The sequence below is a fragment of the Lampetra fluviatilis genome, chromosome 2 (genome assembly GCF_964198595.1).
Source record: "Lampetra fluviatilis chromosome 2, kcLamFluv1.1, whole genome shotgun sequence".
NCBI classification, from domain to species: domain Eukaryota; kingdom Metazoa; phylum Chordata; class Hyperoartia; order Petromyzontiformes; family Petromyzontidae; genus Lampetra; species Lampetra fluviatilis.
Window position 1 is genome coordinate 12,501,679 of NC_136276.1, and position 18,485 is coordinate 12,520,163.

General features: G+C 46.7%; 1 protein-coding gene across 1 annotated transcript; it reads right to left on the reverse strand.

Moving 5' to 3' along the window:
• Positions 1 to 574: 574 nt before the first annotated feature.
• Positions 575 to 17,041, reverse strand: LOC144937824 (polypeptide N-acetylgalactosaminyltransferase 3-like). Its single transcript, XM_078865316.1, has 11 exons — positions 16,961 to 17,041; positions 13,536 to 14,052; positions 12,585 to 12,757; positions 9,660 to 9,809; positions 8,594 to 8,828; positions 8,090 to 8,207; positions 7,264 to 7,464; positions 3,818 to 3,949; positions 2,435 to 2,539; positions 1,546 to 1,698; positions 575 to 1,096 (listed from the first exon to the last, which is right to left on the reverse strand). Exons 2-11 carry the CDS (start codon positions 14,024 to 14,026, stop codon positions 983 to 985), a joined length of 1,872 nt encoding a protein of 623 aa, XP_078721442.1. The 5' UTR covers positions 14,027 to 14,052; positions 16,961 to 17,041; the 3' UTR covers positions 575 to 982.
• Between the last annotated feature and the right edge of the window lie 1,444 nt (positions 17,042 to 18,485).

The following is an 18,485-nucleotide window of genomic DNA, read 5'->3' on the forward strand; positions in this document are numbered from 1 at the left end:
ATGATATGTTAAGTGCCATAACAGTTTGCTTTCTTACACGTGAAATAACCAGCCTAGGGAAACCATTTGTGTTCCATTAAAATAAAGCAGGCACGTGGCTCTCAGCATTGGCCATGGTACAGTACATTATTTACAATTTTCTGTACAGAACACATTTAATATATACTGTATATTTTTAAAAATACTAATTTAAAAAGTCAGTATCTTTTGTACATTTGTCATTCGTTTGTTAACAACCCAAACCATACCCAACTCTGCAAACAGCCTAAATCAAATATTATTCATCACAATCACCCACCACCTTACTGTAAACACGATAAAATAACATTAAAACAACACCCAGAAAATAATGTTATCACCATCTCGAAAAAACCGAAACGGACAAAAAAAGTCTTCTTGTCCTCCAGCTTGGACTCAAGTTAGATTGGTTTGCACTGCTCTCATCTAATCAACAAAACTAATGTACAAGTTGCAACTCTACAGATTAAACAAGTGTCATTCACAATTGCTCTCATACCTCAATATTATTGCATGATTTACATAGTTCATTGCTATCATTTAAAAAAAGTTGTTCATCAAATGCAGTTTTTTCCACTTTTGAGATGTTTCATTAGAAATAGCATAAGTAAACACTACTACACATTATTTTTAGTTGGTAATTGACCCAGAGAGTGTGACGGTGTCCCAAGTAAGACAGACATTTGTATCAAGTGATGCAGAGCTACGTGAAAGAATTATTATTGCTTGGTGGTAGAGTTAACAGGAGGGGAAAGCTAAGACGAGAGGTCTGCATTCGGTTCCCAACGTCTTCACAATTCCCGTTGGGGACAACAAACGCCCATCGGTGTCCCACACACACACACGTGCCCGCAAAGGCAGGAGTCCCCTCCCCGGGCAGTGCACATTACAGGCAGGTGAAACCGCAGGAGTTCGTTCCCCTTGCGCCTCATTCTGCGTTTGCCACTGGCTTGGCCAATGCTCCTTAAATGAACTCCCACTGCTGGTGCTCGTCCATGTGGTCGCAAGGTGCCATCGTCGGGTTTTCCCCTTTGGACGTGAGACACTGCTGCGTCCCCACGTTGAAAAACAGCTTCTCCTGTTGACAAGACGCGAGCGAAGGCTTTACAAACTTTTTGGGGCAAATGTTAGCAAGCACCGATCATGGCCATTAGCACATGGGGGTGTGGTTAGCAGCAAACTGGGCCACCGTTGTATCCACAGTGTTGAGGTTGATCACTGAATTAGATACTCATTTTAGGCAGGAATAAACTGGGACTGTCTGGCATGCAATTCTTCTGCGTAGCATGGAGAAGCCGCAAACATGTTGGCATAGCTTTGCAAGCATTTAAATGTTGAAGTTTCGTTGAAGCAAAAAAATCTAATTCAAATTTTCATCACAATTTCAGGGGTACCCCAAACTGCCTATTAAGATCAGCAGACGGTATATATCCACTCGCGTTATTTCAAGGCCCCCAACTGTATTCAGAAATCCCAGACCCACGCCCTGCTCCTTTAACCCTCTCTACATGAAGAAGGCGAGCGTACCGGGCGTAGCTCCCAGAGCTCGTAGGTGGGAGGCAATGAGCTGCCTCCCTTGTACTTGCAATCCTCCAGATGCATGGCTCCCGTGGCCGCGTGCAGGCACATCTCCTTGGCCACGTTATGTCTCAGCTCCTTCTTTGATGAGTACTCAAAGTACTGCAAGCAGAAATCGCGACAGCCCACACGGCAGTTATTGTATTGAAGATGAATCTGTTATGACCATATAGCCCTCCGATGCATCATTAGGTTGCACTGCGTGTTGTGCAGGAACAGTTTTTGGATAAGCTCCCCGGGCACTGAGCGAAACGTCAGACACCATGTCGAACAACACGCCGAACAACACGCGGTACAATCCCAAAACACAGGAGAGCTACATAGCACAACAGCGAACACACACTCGGCAGTATTACTCCAAGTTATTATTTTGTCAAATTTGCATCTTTAATCCAATATGTCCTTCAGAAACGCACAATCCAGATTGTGGAAGATATCCCTCTCATTCATGCAAGGGTTCGTAAGTTATAGATTCATGAGCAAGTAAGTCTAATAATTATTTTATGTCTTGCAATTTTTATGAAGCACAAGAAATAAAATAAATAGGAAAAACCAACAAGTCATCGACTACCACCTTGACTGTTACCCCTTTCTAAATTGTCAGTTATAAATAAATAACTTAGGTCAGGATGTACTTTGAGTGCGTTGAAGTATGTCATCTTGCATGAATGTGCCAGTCAAGCTTCAATTTTCATTCATAAAACGTTTGTCTCTATATTTGAAATGTGTTTTTTGCATATTTAGTGGTACATGGACACGTACGCAAAATATGGCAGAACTGTAATAAAATAAGCCTTTCGCATGCAGAAATGTCCAGTGTAATTATGTAGGCACTCACCTGATTTCCACCCATGCCATGACAGGGGTACAAAATCAGAGGCTTTCCAACCTCGTTCTGGAAACTACCCGTGTCCAGACAGTTGCCCTTTGCTTTATTCTTAATCTGCAAACAGCAGGAAACGCATTAGTCACTGGGGTATGTGGCTGCCTTGACAGTAGGTGGCGACCCCTTTCTCTTGAGAGGTCAGGAGCCATAGCCGTCGTGTCCACTCTCGAGACACTATAATGTGCGCCTATGCCGTGCCTTGACTTGCAAGGACAGAGCCTCAGCGTCAACACAGCCCAGCGGTGGCCAATAGGTGGATCGTGATCCACGAGTGGATCGCAAACGACTGTATGGATATCTGGACAAACCAGAACAAACGTGAACATAATAAGCACATGACAATTTTCGTTATGGCTCACGGCAAATAAAATTTCTCTCAGAATTCATACATTTAAAAAAATACCAATGGATGGCTTTTTGTACTTTCTGTCTATATTTTACAAAGGCAATTGTTAGGCATAGATTTATAGCAAGAAATTCGCAGAGCCCGTTGAGATCCACCCAAAGGGATACTGGGTTTGGTGTATTGGCTACTGCGGTCATCGACCAACGACAGCCAGAACAGCAGAACACTCATCCGCATGCTTAGCTCTGCATGTGCTTCGAGACAAATACAACCTCAGTGTGGGAACAGATGGGGTTGAGGGGTTTAAACCACACAAACAAAACTCAGAGCTCACTCGGTCACAAGCTTGTGCATAATTCAAGCAACTTATCACAAACAGATACAAGAGAAACTTGTTGAAATATATTGGGAGTGGTGCACAAGCAGAGACTAAAAACACTTCACCATCGCTAACCCTGAAGAAAGGCCATTTCCAGAAATGTTAGCCCACGGCAGTAAAAGGCAGCATTGTAAAGACTATTGATTACAATGGTTGCAAGGCAATTTCAGTTTCAAGTATTTAACTTAGTTTTTTTCCACAAAAAGGAGGATAATTTGACCAATTCAATATTGGTGTCAAGTTCAACTGTGGATGCAACATTTACATTGTCACTAGGCAATTACTTTAACAGAAAACCTGATCACTGCTGAATGTGATTATACTGCAAATTAAAAAAAAACCTGTTGCCCTTCGGTTGTTAATAATGGATGAGGATTGCAGCCCTTGATTGTTTGTGTGGAATGTACGTAATGTTTTTAATGAACTCCCTAGTATAATTTTGATCAAATATTCCAGTGCACAAACCTGCTTGCCATGATACAGTTTACGCAAATGCCCAAAATAAACGACGCATAACACGCCGAGCATCGAGCGTCAACGATCTGTGTATTTGTCGTGTGAGAATGTGGCAGGAGATCTTTTTGAAGCTGCGTCGTCAGTGGGAACTCACCGCCCCAAAGATATTTGGATGGAGGTCGGGCACGAACATCTCCGGATAGACGTTGGTGAGGTACCAGGTGAAGTTCTTGCACTGCAGCTTGTCTCGAAGCCTCTTTCTCCACGTCAGATCGCCGTAGGCTTTCTACCACAAACAAACAAATTATATAGGAGTCTCCAAAAGGAATATGGCAACACCTAATCATTCCCAATCGCCGTTTTTTTACTTTTGTTGATTTTTTTTTTACCTTCCTCCAAAACGTTATGGAATTTTCTTTCCCCTAACTCAGGTTTCATGTGGAATAGGAGAGATAAATCTGGTGAAATAATGAATGACAATGATCTGTCGCTGCAGTCCAATTACATTACAATGTTAATGTATACATTAATCGCTACGGTATGACAATGCTTGTCTATTTCATGCCATTTATAGTGGACAATGATGTGAAAGGATTGCATTGGTTAATACACGAGATACTTCGGTACTGAAATGCAAAGCAGATGCTCTGTCCGTCTCGTGGCACCATTTAGCTACCAAGGTTTCTTTTTGCACTGCAAAGAATTTGCTCACACATTCATTTAGGTGGATTAAGGTTTAGGATTGGCATCAACAAGCAAAATGTGTGCCTGGACTTCATCTTGGACTTGTCCAACACTCTGTTCATGCGATTACGAGTACATGGTCGTCGGTAAAGTGGGCAGGATTGTTGACATAACCAGAGGATAAAAAAGGAGTGGATGGCGTTAAAAGAAGGCAGCTGGAAATCGATGGGGGTGGGGGGCAAAGAGTGATTACGGAACCTGTTCAAACAACAAGGGATCAACAACATTCACGGCAGCCACGGGGACCATCAACTCGTCAGCTACACGGCGCCGCCACGTCACCATTTGGCGACATGAATCCGGGAGGACGGACTTCAGGGATCAATTCACACCGTGAACCCAGAGTCACACAGACAAATATCCCCCATATAGCCTGAACGGACTGTTGGAGCAATTGCTGTTAGCGAGCACCTATGAAGGGCCGGCACGGCACACGAGGGGGTGGGTGGCCAACACCACGCCTGGCCGCCTTTGTCTCCCGAGTGGTGATGTTTAAACACTGCACTAGCTACTCATTTGAGGCCGAGTTGACCCAGAGCCTCACGCTCACATGCACAAACTTGTGCAAGCTCTAAGACACAGACAAAAGACAGGCACACACAAAATCACATATGCAACTACACCACACACTTACAAAAATTTCTGCTTTCAGCATAAACATCATGGAATGTTCCTTAATGCAAATTTATATTCCTGTACCGAGCGCCGCAGCTAGATATTTTGGTCCCCGGGGCAAGGTGACACCCTTGCACCCCCCCCCCATCGCCTCCCATGCCAGTTGTTGGTGGGGGAGGGTTCCATCAAACACCTGAGCCACTGCTCGATTTTTTTTCTCACAAATTCAGCTGCCCATGCAAGCAGTGCCGGTCTCTGGAGGGGTGGGGACCTGCAGTGGCTGCCTCACCCACAACCAGCCTTGCGATGGCACTGCCTCTACTCGTAATCTCATCCTCACCCTCCGTCTCCGTACCTCCATGCCAACTAGCCCAATGCTTAGGTCCAATAAACAAGAGACAAAGTAATACAATCTGTGTAGCGTTAAAGGCAGCATGTTCTCCGATACTGTTTTGCAAATAATATACTGCAGTTGCTTTTACACAATTATTACATTCACAGGGAATTCATCATCACCGATGCTGGATCAAAGCCTCCTCATTCTGGATGACGGTCTGCATTTGCCATCAGCATGCCATTCAATCCCGCGATGCCACACACCATTTCACTCCTGCGCAGGAGATTATCCGATCGCGCCTATTTCCATGGTATTTGTCCTCTCCCATGTGTTTTCTCTTTTGGCTGTTTATCAACCATCTCTAATAACGTGTGTGCCCAAGCTATAACCTATTTTCCTTATTAGTCAATATGAGGTCTCAAATTTTGTGTTTGTTCCCCAACTCTCTTTTCTGCCTCTCATTATAATTCCAACTGGATTCGTTTTTCATAAAGAAGTCAAGAAAACAGAGGAGCACAAATGGGGAGATGAACAATTAAATATAATTTATTCTCACAGACGAATGCCAGATTGTCAAAGGTGTCATTGTCCACAGCGAACTCAACGCAGGAATGATTGCAGGCCGTGCCATGCAAGCCATCTCATCAACATTTCCAAAGCAAGGACAAAGCTGATTATAGTAAAAAAAAAGACAAGACAGCTAATATTAAAATCTAGTTGTGGAGGTAGGTGGATTTACACTGATTTTAAGCAACATATTCCAATACCGAGAGAAGCAAAAAGAGTGCATTGATGTAATTACTATAAATAACTGGATTTGTATTGGATGGTGTACTAAAATGAGGCAAGGTAAATTAACAACGCAAAGTTTTCTGAAACCGTAAAAAGCTTTAAGGATGTAAGGAGAGGTGTGGAAAGGGATGAAAATGCCAAACAAAATACACAAAGCACTTAACACTGTAAAACCAATTCGGACAGAATGCGAAATGAATTCAGGGGACACAAAAGCAAAAGGAAGGATGAAAGCAGAAAGGACATTGATGAATGGTAATTGATGGCCCCGAAGAGAGCAAGATGGAGCTATAATGTACGAAAGGGAATGCTCCTGGACTAGATAGAACTGTGGCCATTACAAAAGAAGCAGGAACAGCTGGTCAAACATATCCACAGTGACCCGTGACTAAACAGACATGAAAATACCTCAATTATGAAATAATGCCTTATTCTTGTAGAGTATTCAAAAGGGGGACAAAACCAATTTTAAGACATTGTGAACCATTTAATTTGGTGAAAACGAATGCAGTCATCCAAGCACTTACAAAACGAGGCCTTCATGAAAATATCCTGACATTTTGAAGGCAAGGAAGAGATATTGCAAATGTTCTGATTTTCAGTTTCCAGGGGTAAAGGTCATGAACAGTTAGGAGCAAAAGGTGAACTGACGCATTTATGAGACGTTACCCAGGTGACAATGCAAAAAGGTTCCATAACCATCATATTTTCCAGCTTCAGGCATCTCAACCAGCCCCACCGAGTCTGATGCCATCTCACCGATGACTCCTAGCCACCCCGAATCAGTGCACCATTACCCAAAGAAATCCAGTTACCAAAATCCAGGTAACACTGTACCTCAATATGCAACATAGCCTTTGTTCATTAGGTAAACTTGATCAATTCAAAAGTGACTGGAAAGTGGAGGCCGAAGCCTAACGAGGCTTCAGGTCCTTCAGTGCAAAAGATTTTTTTTTTTGTAAAAAATGTTTTTTGTAGACTTGAAAAAAGATTCACTCTGTCTGTAGGACGGGGCTGGCACAGGCCTATTGAGTGTAAATACTATTAGACGTACATAGCCTCACGAGACTACTACCACCTCCACATTCTGCTGATCGGCAGTCGAACCTCACATTTTTGACGATTTCAGCGGCCTGGCTGTTGCGGCGATAGAAGATTTCCTTGTAGTCGTCCATCCACACCTCGGCGAGGCGCACGAGGTTGCGCGTGATGACCGAGACGCCCTGCGGGAAGGTGTGAGGGCTTTTGGTGCGGAACACGTGCCCCACGACGGAGCACGGGATGATCTCCAGCTGCCCACCACACTGCCACACCTGCACCGATACGCACACATGTGCACGCATGCGCGCACACATCTCCCGACAGTCAAAACGCATGGCCGTGGTTTATGTGGTTAATACAAATTTACAGGCCATTGTTCTTCCTCTGCTGGATGAAGGCCTCTCCACGCAGTGTTGATTATATATGATTGTTTGACCATACTTCACCATGCCAGTCAATGCATATTGGTGAAGGGGAGGATCTGTTCAAATAATGGAATTCAACTCCGATTGCCGAGGTCATAGCGGAACGCGCTCACCATTTCAAGACCACGCCACGCCACGCCACAGGTACCGTGAGTGAGCACTTATTATAGGTTCACACAGCGCACAAAGGGGTGGTGGGGCTAACACGATGCCTGGCAGCCTTTGTCTGACCATGTGGTGACGTTGACCACACTACCTTGGAGAGATTTGGGTCACGTGCCGAAAACAGTCACCCATTGTGTTGTGCATGGATAGGCATTCAGACTTGGTCCACCAAGGTCATAGAGCACAGTGAGCTAGCGACACTGATGCTGCTCATAGTTTTTGCTTAATCTGTTAGTGTGATTTCATTGCATGTTTTGATTATTGTGTTCCGTTTCTGATCAAATGAGAGATGCCTGCTTCAACGTACCCGGAAAGACATTTCTATGTTTTCTCCACCCCAAATCTCCATTTGGTCATCGTACGTGCCCAGATATTCAAAGTATTTCTTGGAGATGGAGAACAAGCCCCCGGCAAAGGTTGGAGACCTGGAAACAGAGGGAACAGCTGCTGAAAGGCAATGTTTCATGAAAGAAGAAAAGCAGAAGTTACATATTAAAAATAATTAATCCATTCTTAAATTAGCAATGGATATTAATTGCAAACAGATCTTGCATTTGCACTGCCATTAGCAATTACAGACAAAAAAAAGCAAAGATGACACCTATTAATTTGCAGCCAGCGTGAGTTCTAAAATAACATCATCTCGTTTTTCTTTCACACTCAGGATCACAAAGTGGCAGATGTTGAGGGTCGATTCTCCTTGCGCGTGCAAGGGCCACATTGGTGCGATTGTGGGGAGCGATGCGCTGCCGCGGGGAGTATTTGTGTGGGGCCATATGTCAGCACACAGTCTCTCAGCGGGGGCTCGTACCGTATCGGGTATGTCTGGTCCTTCCGGAGGGCGCGCTCGCGGCTGGGTATCGGCTCCCAGCCAAAGCTGAGGCCCCAGTCAAAGTTCCCGCGGTTGTGGGCGGGCGAGTACGCCGAGGGCTTGTTCACCTCGAACGTGTTCATGTCGATGGTGGAGATGTCCGGGCTCACGACGCTCGTCTCGTTCTGACGAATCCGCGCCAGCAGCGGCTCAAGCCACCCGTTGAAGCACTCGCCTGACGGGTGCGAGGGGAGGTGACACCAGAGCGCCGGCATCAACAAAGTCGCCCCGTCGCCCCGCCACCGGCACCGTGGGTCGTGCGCCAGCATTATTTCGTCATGCTCGTTTTATTGTCCCCCTTTTGAACGTGTAATACGAACCCCCAAAGATGCTTTGATATACTGTTAAATATAGTTGATAGAACCGAATTACTACTAGTTGCTCGATGTTTGTGTAGATATACATCTGTGTCGTCTTGCTCAAGCGAACACAGGGTGGTGCCCATTGCTGTGGGTGCCCTGATGCGGTGGTGGCAATTCCTCTGCCCTCTGGTGGGGTCAATCAGTTCATACCACAAACACGGTCAACTTCTCAGACCGTGGTACTTGTTTTATAGACCGTGTAATGATGAGCGACATTAAAATTGCCATGTGAGCGCTCTGTCCAGCTGGATCCAGAAATGCTACAAAAACGTTAATGTATAGGACAACAGAGAGCACAACTTGGTTGTATCGCATATTCAGCTGGTCATTCTCGGTAATAAATCACAGATGTGCTTAATCTCTATTAGGTGAAACGGCAAGCTGAAGGGCGTGACATCGACGGGTGTTACATGTACAAACCGCAGTACAGGGACGTCGTGCCTACAGCACCACAAGTCAGGTGTGCCCATGGGGGAAAGGGTCTCTCTTCGGGGAGTATCTCACTAGCCTGACAGTTGTGGTTGTCCCGGAATGCTGCGTCAATCGGGGTGCATCGTCCCAGCGTGTGAACGGCGTGGCGTGCGCTGGCGTGGCGCAAGTCCGAGGCGAGCGGGTGGCCGCGTGTCCGCTCTGGCAGTGCTCACAGTGCGCGTCGAGGAAGGTGAGGACTTCCCCCTGCGCCACGCTGGCACCAAGCAAGCGCGCCGTGATTAACCCCTTCCTCTCCTGCTGCCGCACCACCTTCACGATTCCAAACTGCTTCACGTACTCATCCAGAGGACCCTTGAGGTAGTCTGTTCAAAAGAAAAGCAGCAAAGGAATCAACACTGGACAAGCGACGTAAATTACTGCCACAATTTCTAAAAAATAGATGAGAGTTTGCTCGTATTATTTAATAATATTTTGTCACGGGAATTGATTAATTATATATTGCGCATGCAATACGAAACAAAATCTAAGCAGGTTATGCCTAGCACACGATCAATATGAAATGCAGGCCTGTATGCAAATACACACGTCTGTGTACACATACACAAAGACCTTCCCAATGAACAAGTGAGAGCAAACAGATTGTCAGTACTCTGCTGCATCTCGAGCCAGGTGAGTTAATGGTACAAACGTGGGCGTAACTGATCTGTGCCGACCACAAAAGAGCGCCAAATAAATCACAATCAAAGCAACTCAAAATGGCAGTAAAACCAATGAAAAGTCAGAGGATCTGTTGTTCCTGTGTGTGTCGTACAGACACATGCTCTGACCAGTGCCATTCTCTCATCCTATTCACCGCCATTGCAGTCTGTAATATCGGTTCCGCATCACAATACGCCGCTTTGATGAGGACCTCATTCACGCAGCACCACACTGGCTCGCCTCCCACCGGGGGAGCCAAAAGTCCATCGTCGGTCAATTCAAGTGGCTCAACGAGATGGTGGTGACCACACTTTCCATGTTGACACGGGCAATCCAATCTCATTACAATCAGAAACCTTAGTCTCAAAACCCTTGTCATTTCATACCACGCATAAACACAACTGCGACCGGAACCCGAGGCGAAATTTCAATTCGACACAAGTGGGGAAATATAATACCAGTGAATCCTGTGTAAACGCTCTTGCATGTGGCGCGCAAATAGAAATGGGGCCACGTTTTTAGCTCACCGTTGTGTTCTACAGAGGGAGCCAGCTCTGGTCAGAGCATGTTTTACTTCACCGTTCCTACACTGAGTTTTGTACACATAGGTACTTGCCTTGTAATGAGGCATAGACTTGTACTCATTGGTTGTCGGTAAAGTCACGCGTGTAGAAATAAAATAACATTTAAATTAAATTAAAATAAATCACGACGTTTCGAACGCAACACAAGCGATGATCATCAGGTGGAAATGGGGTAAAACACATAGTTGAGGGAACACATAGGGGGACATTAACGCACATAGCACATAGAGAACGGTAAACTGTGAGGAGGCAAATACAACAAGATGATGAGAGACGAGAACTCAACAAACCTTTGAAACATAATGTGATGCAAAACCAGTCGGCCAACAACACAGTTAGACACTAACCTGGTTGACCACGTATTTCAAAAGACTGCTAAATTTCGTGTTCATCTTCTGGGCTGAACATACCAACGTAGACAGAGTGGACAGATACGTGGTACAAGGTAGCAGAGATACATACACAGAGAAGAACATACAGGGACAGATGTTTTGGGTAGCACAGAAGGACAACCAGAGTAACACCACACCAAGAGACATAAGATAAAGATCCCCCGTATAGCCTTAACAGACTGTAGGGGCAAGTGCTGTTAGCGAGCACCTATGAAGGCCGGAACGGTACACGAGGGGGTGGGTGGCCAGCACCACGCCCGACCGCCTTTGTCTCCCCAGTGGCGATGTTTACACACCGCATCAGGTACTCATTTAAGGCTGAGTCGACCTAGGGGAGGCCCAGGACCGGTTCAGATAATCGTCACTGGTGTTAGCCGTGAGCGGGAATCGAACCCGGGTCGCCAGGTTCATAGCGCAGCGCGCTAACCGCTACACTACCGCTCCCCACAAGAGACATACACACATGGAGAGGCACACAGAAAGACGCATCTTACTGATTGGCCGTGTCGGGTGGTGGAGGGTTGCGACACATTTATAAATAACGCGATCTAACCCAAAACACCTTTATTATGAATAATAATGGTCGCGAAAGCCTACGCGTTAAACCGAGGTCAACTCTATCTCCTCTGCGTTCCCTCGACTTCGACTTGGGGCTCCCGAGGTAGCGAGATGTTACCTCCCTCGCCTGGTATGTCGCAAGTTGTGGGTTCGATCCCAACCCTGACACCTTTATATGTGGAGTGGATAGAAACATGCGTTTAGAGTATTTGGCTGCTATAAATTTCCACATGATAAGCCACTTCATTGAGCTATCATTTGTGACCAGGTCGCTTCTGAAAAAGAGCTATAAAGCTCAGTGGGCCTAACCTGGTAAAATGAAATAATTGCACTTTTTTTTGTTTAGACTTGTTCAAATCCAGGCTTAACACTTTAAGTGGCAGGTTTGTGCCAAAAAGGTGCCACGTATTTAAGCAAACATAAAACCGACTTGACTTCCCTCTACTCTTCCACTTATGAATACTATTTTAATAGATTCCTACGACTAATTTGGCAGCTACTTACAGTGGTATCGCTTATGATAAGAGTTCTGTTTCTCCCACCCACACCTTCCTGTAAACATTCCCTGCATTAAAAAAAATATATCTCCTCTAATAACATCCCTCTTACATGTTGTATTTAGATTATTTCTACTGTACATGTACGTGTTACTTTTCCAAGTGGCCCAGAGATAGCCGTACAGCAATTTATTATTGAATCTATTTGTTAATTCTTCGCATGTTAAAAAAAACAGGAATTGTTATTATAGTTCTTGCTATGATATTATTCAAACGATGCATTGCCTTCGTAGGGACATTGCCGCTACTGGCACAACGAATCGGAACCCTGCCTCGCCGCTCCCAACAAGCGCGTGACTCTTTGTGGCCCCGCAGGAGCCGAGTGGGCGGCCGTGGCCCTGTCGCACCGTCAACGCTGGCGTCGTCCACCAGGATGATCTCCTTGAGCAACACGGAGGGCGACGTGTACATGACGCTGTGCACAGTGCGCAGCAACGTCGACCACGCCTCATTGTGGAACACGATGATGACGCTTGTGCTCGGCATCGAGGGGCAGCGCTTGAACTTCTGCTCGATGCACCTGGAGAGGACAGCACTCCGTCAAAGCGCGCGCGTGGCCATCCTCCGCCTCTGCCACCGAGGCATGGCCTTTCACGAGGAGTGTAATGATCATATTGACTAGTGAGATTAGTCTTTAGTGTTCACCTATGTATGTATGTATGTTGAGCTTCTTTCGCATCGTGCGTAGCCAACCGTGGTAATTAGAGTTGCGGGGGAAGGACAACAAACTAAACACAAAAAAGCAGTTCTCAAGAAATGAGTTTTCAATCCAGATCTAAAAGTGCATAGCCGCAGTGGCTTCCTAATATCGGAAGGAAAAGCGATCCAGGCGGCTGCAGAAGCGCATCTGAAAGCACGCGATGCAGTGACTGTCTTTCTGCGAAAGCTTGCCAAAAGCCGCTGCGAGGATGACCAAGGAGTCAAACCGCATCATTTAGCAGGTAAACACAGCATATATAAACGACGGTGAAGATTATGTACATTGGAAGTTGATTTTTTGACCAATGGCGCATATGCGATTTATTATTATTGGTGAATTAAGTTTGTAGCGTTTATCCACTTTTTTCAACCAAATTATAATATATACTAATTAGATATTGTTAGTTAATTGCCCAACTCAATTCACACTATGCCCTCTGTACGAACATGAATTTATATAATATTGACAAGGACCGACAGACTCTCTCGCAGCAAGGGGCTCGCTGCATGCGATCGGCCTTTACTCAACGGTGTTAACAAGGCGTCGTCGAGCAGAGCTCCACGCACATTGACCACGAAGCCACGCCGACTGTGCTCACTCGGGAGGTCGCGTGTCGGGGCCCAGGTCACGATGCAGAGACACCTTGTCGCTGGCATACACGTTGAAGCAGTGCTTCTCCATGCCCTGCTCCTTGATCGCCTTCTCTTCGGGGCTCAGATCGTCGGTCTTGTAGGCCCTGCCCGAGGCACCGGGGGCGTTGGCATCCAAAGACGGCCGCTCCTGGAAGGGCCTCAGCTCTGCGGCAGAGTAGAAGCCACTGAGGCACGCCTGCTCGGCGGAGTCTGGCTCCGCGCGGACGGGGGCCTTGATCTGCAGATGCGGGATGGCGTCTCGGATGTTGTTGACGGCGCCCTTGACAATGCCCAACACCTTGTCTCCCACCAGGTCCTCGATGACCCAGGGCTTGTCACTGCGGGGGAGGCGGCTGACAGCCTCGTGCTGCAGGAGCAGCAGCATCATGACGAGCAGCAGGGTCACCGCTCCTGTGATGATCACCACCTTCGAGCGCCTTCGCCCAAACAGCCTCATTCTCACTGCCCGAGCGTCGGTTTCAGCTGCAGCGAGTGCACACGCACGCACACAGATGTACACGCGGGCACACACACGTTTATCCACAAATCAGAGTTTGTAGTAACCAATACAATATTATAAGATTGTGGAAGAAACCGTTGATGCGGAGGGAAAAAAACTGACCGAATTGTTGCACCCTGTGTGGTGCGTGTGGAATAATCCTTCATGAAGAGTCTTCTCTAAAAGTGTTTAATCAGTCAAGCGTTAGGACACGTTTACTTTTTTCCAGTGGTTGCTGGGTGACATGGCAGCCAGCTGAAGCTAGCACAGAAGCTCACGAATGCTGTGGATTAAGCCCAAAAGCGAAATCCAGCACAATCCTGGAACAGCACTGGAACTAATGTCACCCAAAAGAAATCTTTTATCTGCATGCTCCATACTGCATTATTTTAATCACTAAGTTATCATACTACTTAGTATTTTACTGAATCTTAAACTCAGGTGCAAAGCTCTTGGATGTCTCGCCAATTCTTTTTTCGCCAACTTGTGCTTCGCAGCGACTTACAAAGTTCGACGTCTGGGCAGTGTCTCTTGCTCTCTCTCTCTGTAGAATTTTGACCGAATGTAGTTTTTGAAACATCCCACAGAAACGCGACTTTCTCAAGCTGTGACTCTCCTCAAGTACACCCTGAGCATATGTCCTGGCCGTGAAGTCTTGCTCGAGCAAACACTCCAGAATGGGATACAGACCCTTTTAAAAGTGTTTTTGCCATGTATGTTTGTTCTGGCTGTGGTGTCGCACGTTGCCAAGCTACTGTAAAGATTGTTTGCTGCCGTACAGCACAATTTACCTTCGCGTGACACACACAGTGTGCGAATGCTGCGCGGGTCCAGCGGAGCTGAGAATCCACTCCTTGCCCACGAGCATCATCAATGTCGTATTTACGCACGCAAGAAGGTTCATGCAAGCATTTGCATTTTTATAATGCGGCTATTGCAAGTTGCAGCACCGTCAGTGCATTTTAATTAGGCCTATGTATAAACAAACTCTGCCAAGTTGATCGCGTACAATACAATACGGCACGACTTATGTGTTAATATACAGCACTGTAATTACTGTTTGCGGTGTCCACGTTATCAGACCAAAACAGGAAATCACCATGGTAAATGCTGTACGGAGCCAAAGACCTGGGCTGTGGGCAGTTCCAGAGCACCCAGACAAGTTTCTTGTACATTTCATAGCTTTTAAATGTGCGCCTTAAAGGCATATTATGGAGCCCACTTCAAATATAATAACCACACTAGACTAGAGCGATAACTTAATTACCCTCTGATATACTATGAAGTTTGTGTGTGTAAATATATTCAACATGTGTATCTGACAGAAATATATACTGATTATCGGTGTACAGGTACTGTAGTTTATAAATAACTAACAGGGCAATGCATTTACTTTCATTCTTTAAAGCTCCTTTGATGCAAACACACACATAAATCCATGCTAATATTTATGTGTACATCAATGCCGTAATTATAATATATATTGGGGGGGGGACACATCCCCCCAATATTCAAATATGCTCAAAATGTCCCCCCCAATATGTTGCTATAAAATACATTTCTGTTTATATGATCGTGGTTATGGTTGTACTTTATTAATCCTTAATCTCTGCCATTACATACATTGAAACAAGAAAAGGTAAAAAAACACAGAGCAATGTAATACAATACACTATTAGATATTATTGTAAAAAAAAGTCCATCCAATGTGTTAGTGAATTTTTTTTATATTTTAGGCAGGAAATTAGTTTTCAAATTTTTTTTCTGGGGGGGGGGGGGGGGACCCCCAGACCCCCTGGAAGATTTGGTCCCCCCAATGTTGACTCCATGGCTACGGCCTTGGTGTACATACATATTTTGTCTCGGACATCTTTATGCAAATAAATACATCATTTAATTCACGAAATCCTGACGTTAAATGACAAAAGGCAAACTACAACTTTAGCACAATGCAGAATGCATGCGATTCATCACCAACCATCCCGGCTGAAATTTACTCCAACCACACGAACACACGATTCAAAGTGGTCACTACATCGATCTTGCTCTTTTCGCTCATCGTTTGCCTCGGTGTCACCTCTGCGCCCAAGACGACGGCCCTCTCCTCTCGTCCCGATTCTCTTCACGACGAGTGGAAACTCGATTCGTCCCAAATTTCCAAGCAACGATCATTTACGCCTCCGTCCTCATGCCGAGCTCACCTGCCACGCCGCTCACCTGTACAGTGCTGATTGTGCGTCTTTGGCGGTGGCGTGTTTCCAGTGTGTCACCAAGCCCAGGTGTTCGTTACCCGGCGTGTCTATTCGTGTGTGTGTGCGAGAGTTGGTGTGCGCTATTGTGTAATTATTAATGTGTGTGCGTGTGTATCAGTGTGTGTTAGTCAGCGAGTCTGTTTAGTTTAATTGGTGCGCGTTCTTGTATCACTGTGTAGGAATGTATGTTTGGCGTGAAATGAATGTGCGTTGGGGGTGTGGGTATGCGGGTGTTTGTGCAATCCTCTCCGGGTCGCAAAGCCCAACTCAAATCGTGGCGTGCGTGCAAGCCGGGCCGATCCGTGCGCGCCACCTGATCTCCGCTCGACTTGCCCATCATCAGCATCTCGGTGCTACGTACCCTCGACCCCGACTCTCCCCCCCCCCCAACACTTCACCTTGTCTCAGACTCTTAAGACAAACCACCACTCTCCGGCATATAGTTGCACAAGTACAGCCTTCTACACACATGAGCGTGGCACTGAAAACACGGTAACTCAACGCCACCGGCTGTGCGGAAGTATTCTCTTCCTGCTCGATACAAACTCACTCATTGACTCACCCACGCTCACTCACTCATTTTACTCACTCATTGACTCACCCACGCTCACTCACTCACTCGCTCCACACAGCTCCTCACCTGCGCCTCTCAAGCAGCCGTGTGCAGGTTGACCGCGGGTGCCACCGGTCCAGGGAGGGAGGGAGCAGGAGGAGGGTAACCCTTGACTTGCAGAGGGCAAATCGTGGGCGCCTCACCTGGGCCAGGTGCTAACGTGGCGGGCAAGGGGCGGGGCTCGGGGGAGGGAGGGGGGCGGGGCTGAGGGGCGGGGGTCTCACCTGGGCGCGGTGGAGCCACGTGTTGTGTTGTCAATGGGGCTTTTGTCTCATGCCGCCAGCGCTGCGTGAACACTGCGCCTTTAAACGTATCACAGCCGGTTATACTGGTAGAACCTCCTGGTTACACCAGCCCACTGGGGATTATTGTGTCCGTCCGTCCGTCGTGCATCCAAAGATGGGAGGGGTGGGGCTGGGTGGAGAGGGGAGGGTAGGGAGGGGCTGGGTGGAGAGGGTGGGGAGAGGCTGGGTGGGGGGTGGGGAGGGAGGGGCTGGGTGGGGAGGGTGGGGAGGGAGAGGCTGGGTGTGGAGGGTGGGGGGTGGGAGGGGAGGGGCTGGGTGGGGAGGGGCTGGGTGGGGAGGGGCTGGTCACCCCGTGGTGCTTGTGCCCGCCCTCACAGTCGGGCATATTTGCGGAATACACCACGCCGCCGTTGATCCTGGCCATTGACCGAGGAACCCAACGTTCCTACCAGCTCCCTCTGCAGGAATGTGTTACCTGCCCTATTTGTTTTATATGTTTGTGTTATACAATGGACAGCAACCCATCGCTCGCTTTCTCTCGGTTTGGCGAAGTATTTGGTTCAAGGATGACGTGGAGGTCGTAATTTGTTTTAGCTGTCAAGCACTCGAGGCGTGAAGCAATTGAGAACATTGCAATATTGGGTTTGACCAATTATCCTCCGGGTTATATTTTTAGACCCTTTTTTGGTTTTTAGATTTTTCTCATTATAAGCGTAGACTAAACCGTGCCAAACGTCACATTTACGACCCTTCTCGAACATAAAAAGAATGTACATTAGTAAGCCACTCGGCCACTACCATAATTATATTCGCATACAGCCACGAACGACAAACTAGTGGATGCAGAGAATACCAGGAATCTCGTGCACTATAGAGGGAAAGCATGTTGGCAGGTGTAATGGGTTGGATAAGTGTGCAGGATGGAGGAGAGCAGGCGACCCACCCAAGCGCTGGATTGGCAGCCAGGGGTGACCGGCCAAAGGGAAGACCAAACCCAGTGTTCTGGTGATGCGACTGTCATAGCGGTCCTTGAAAGACATGTTGACTGTGACAAGCACGCATACAGCCAGCTACTGTGGCTTTACGAAGGGCGTTGTAGTGTCGACTTTGCAACAACGTGGTAGTCTAGCAACGGCAAGGACGTGATTGACAAGAATGATATCATCATTAGACCTCCTTTGCCAGTACCAAAATATAATTATAGGGTTTTCCCCCCTTTTTTCTGGCAACAAAACTGAAAATTCATTACTGTGATAGTACATTGTCTTTGAGCTGTACGCCTTTTGGCGTCCTCTGGTCGAGCACCA

Bases quoted from the DNA above. Each gene is read 5' to 3' on its own strand.
- LOC144937824 (XM_078865316.1), bottom strand. From the start codon at position 14,026: ATGAGGCTGTTTGGGCGAAGGCGCTCGAAGGTGGTGATCATCACAGGA. The intron at 8,829-9,659 runs GTGAGCACTGCC...CGCACCCGTCAG, and splicing joins CACCTTCCTCGACGCGCACT to GCGAGTGCTTCAACGGGTGG. The intron at 1,699-2,434 runs GTGAGTGCCTAC...TTCTGCTTGCAG, and splicing joins ATGGCATGGGTGGAAATCAG to TACTTTGAGTACTCATCAAA.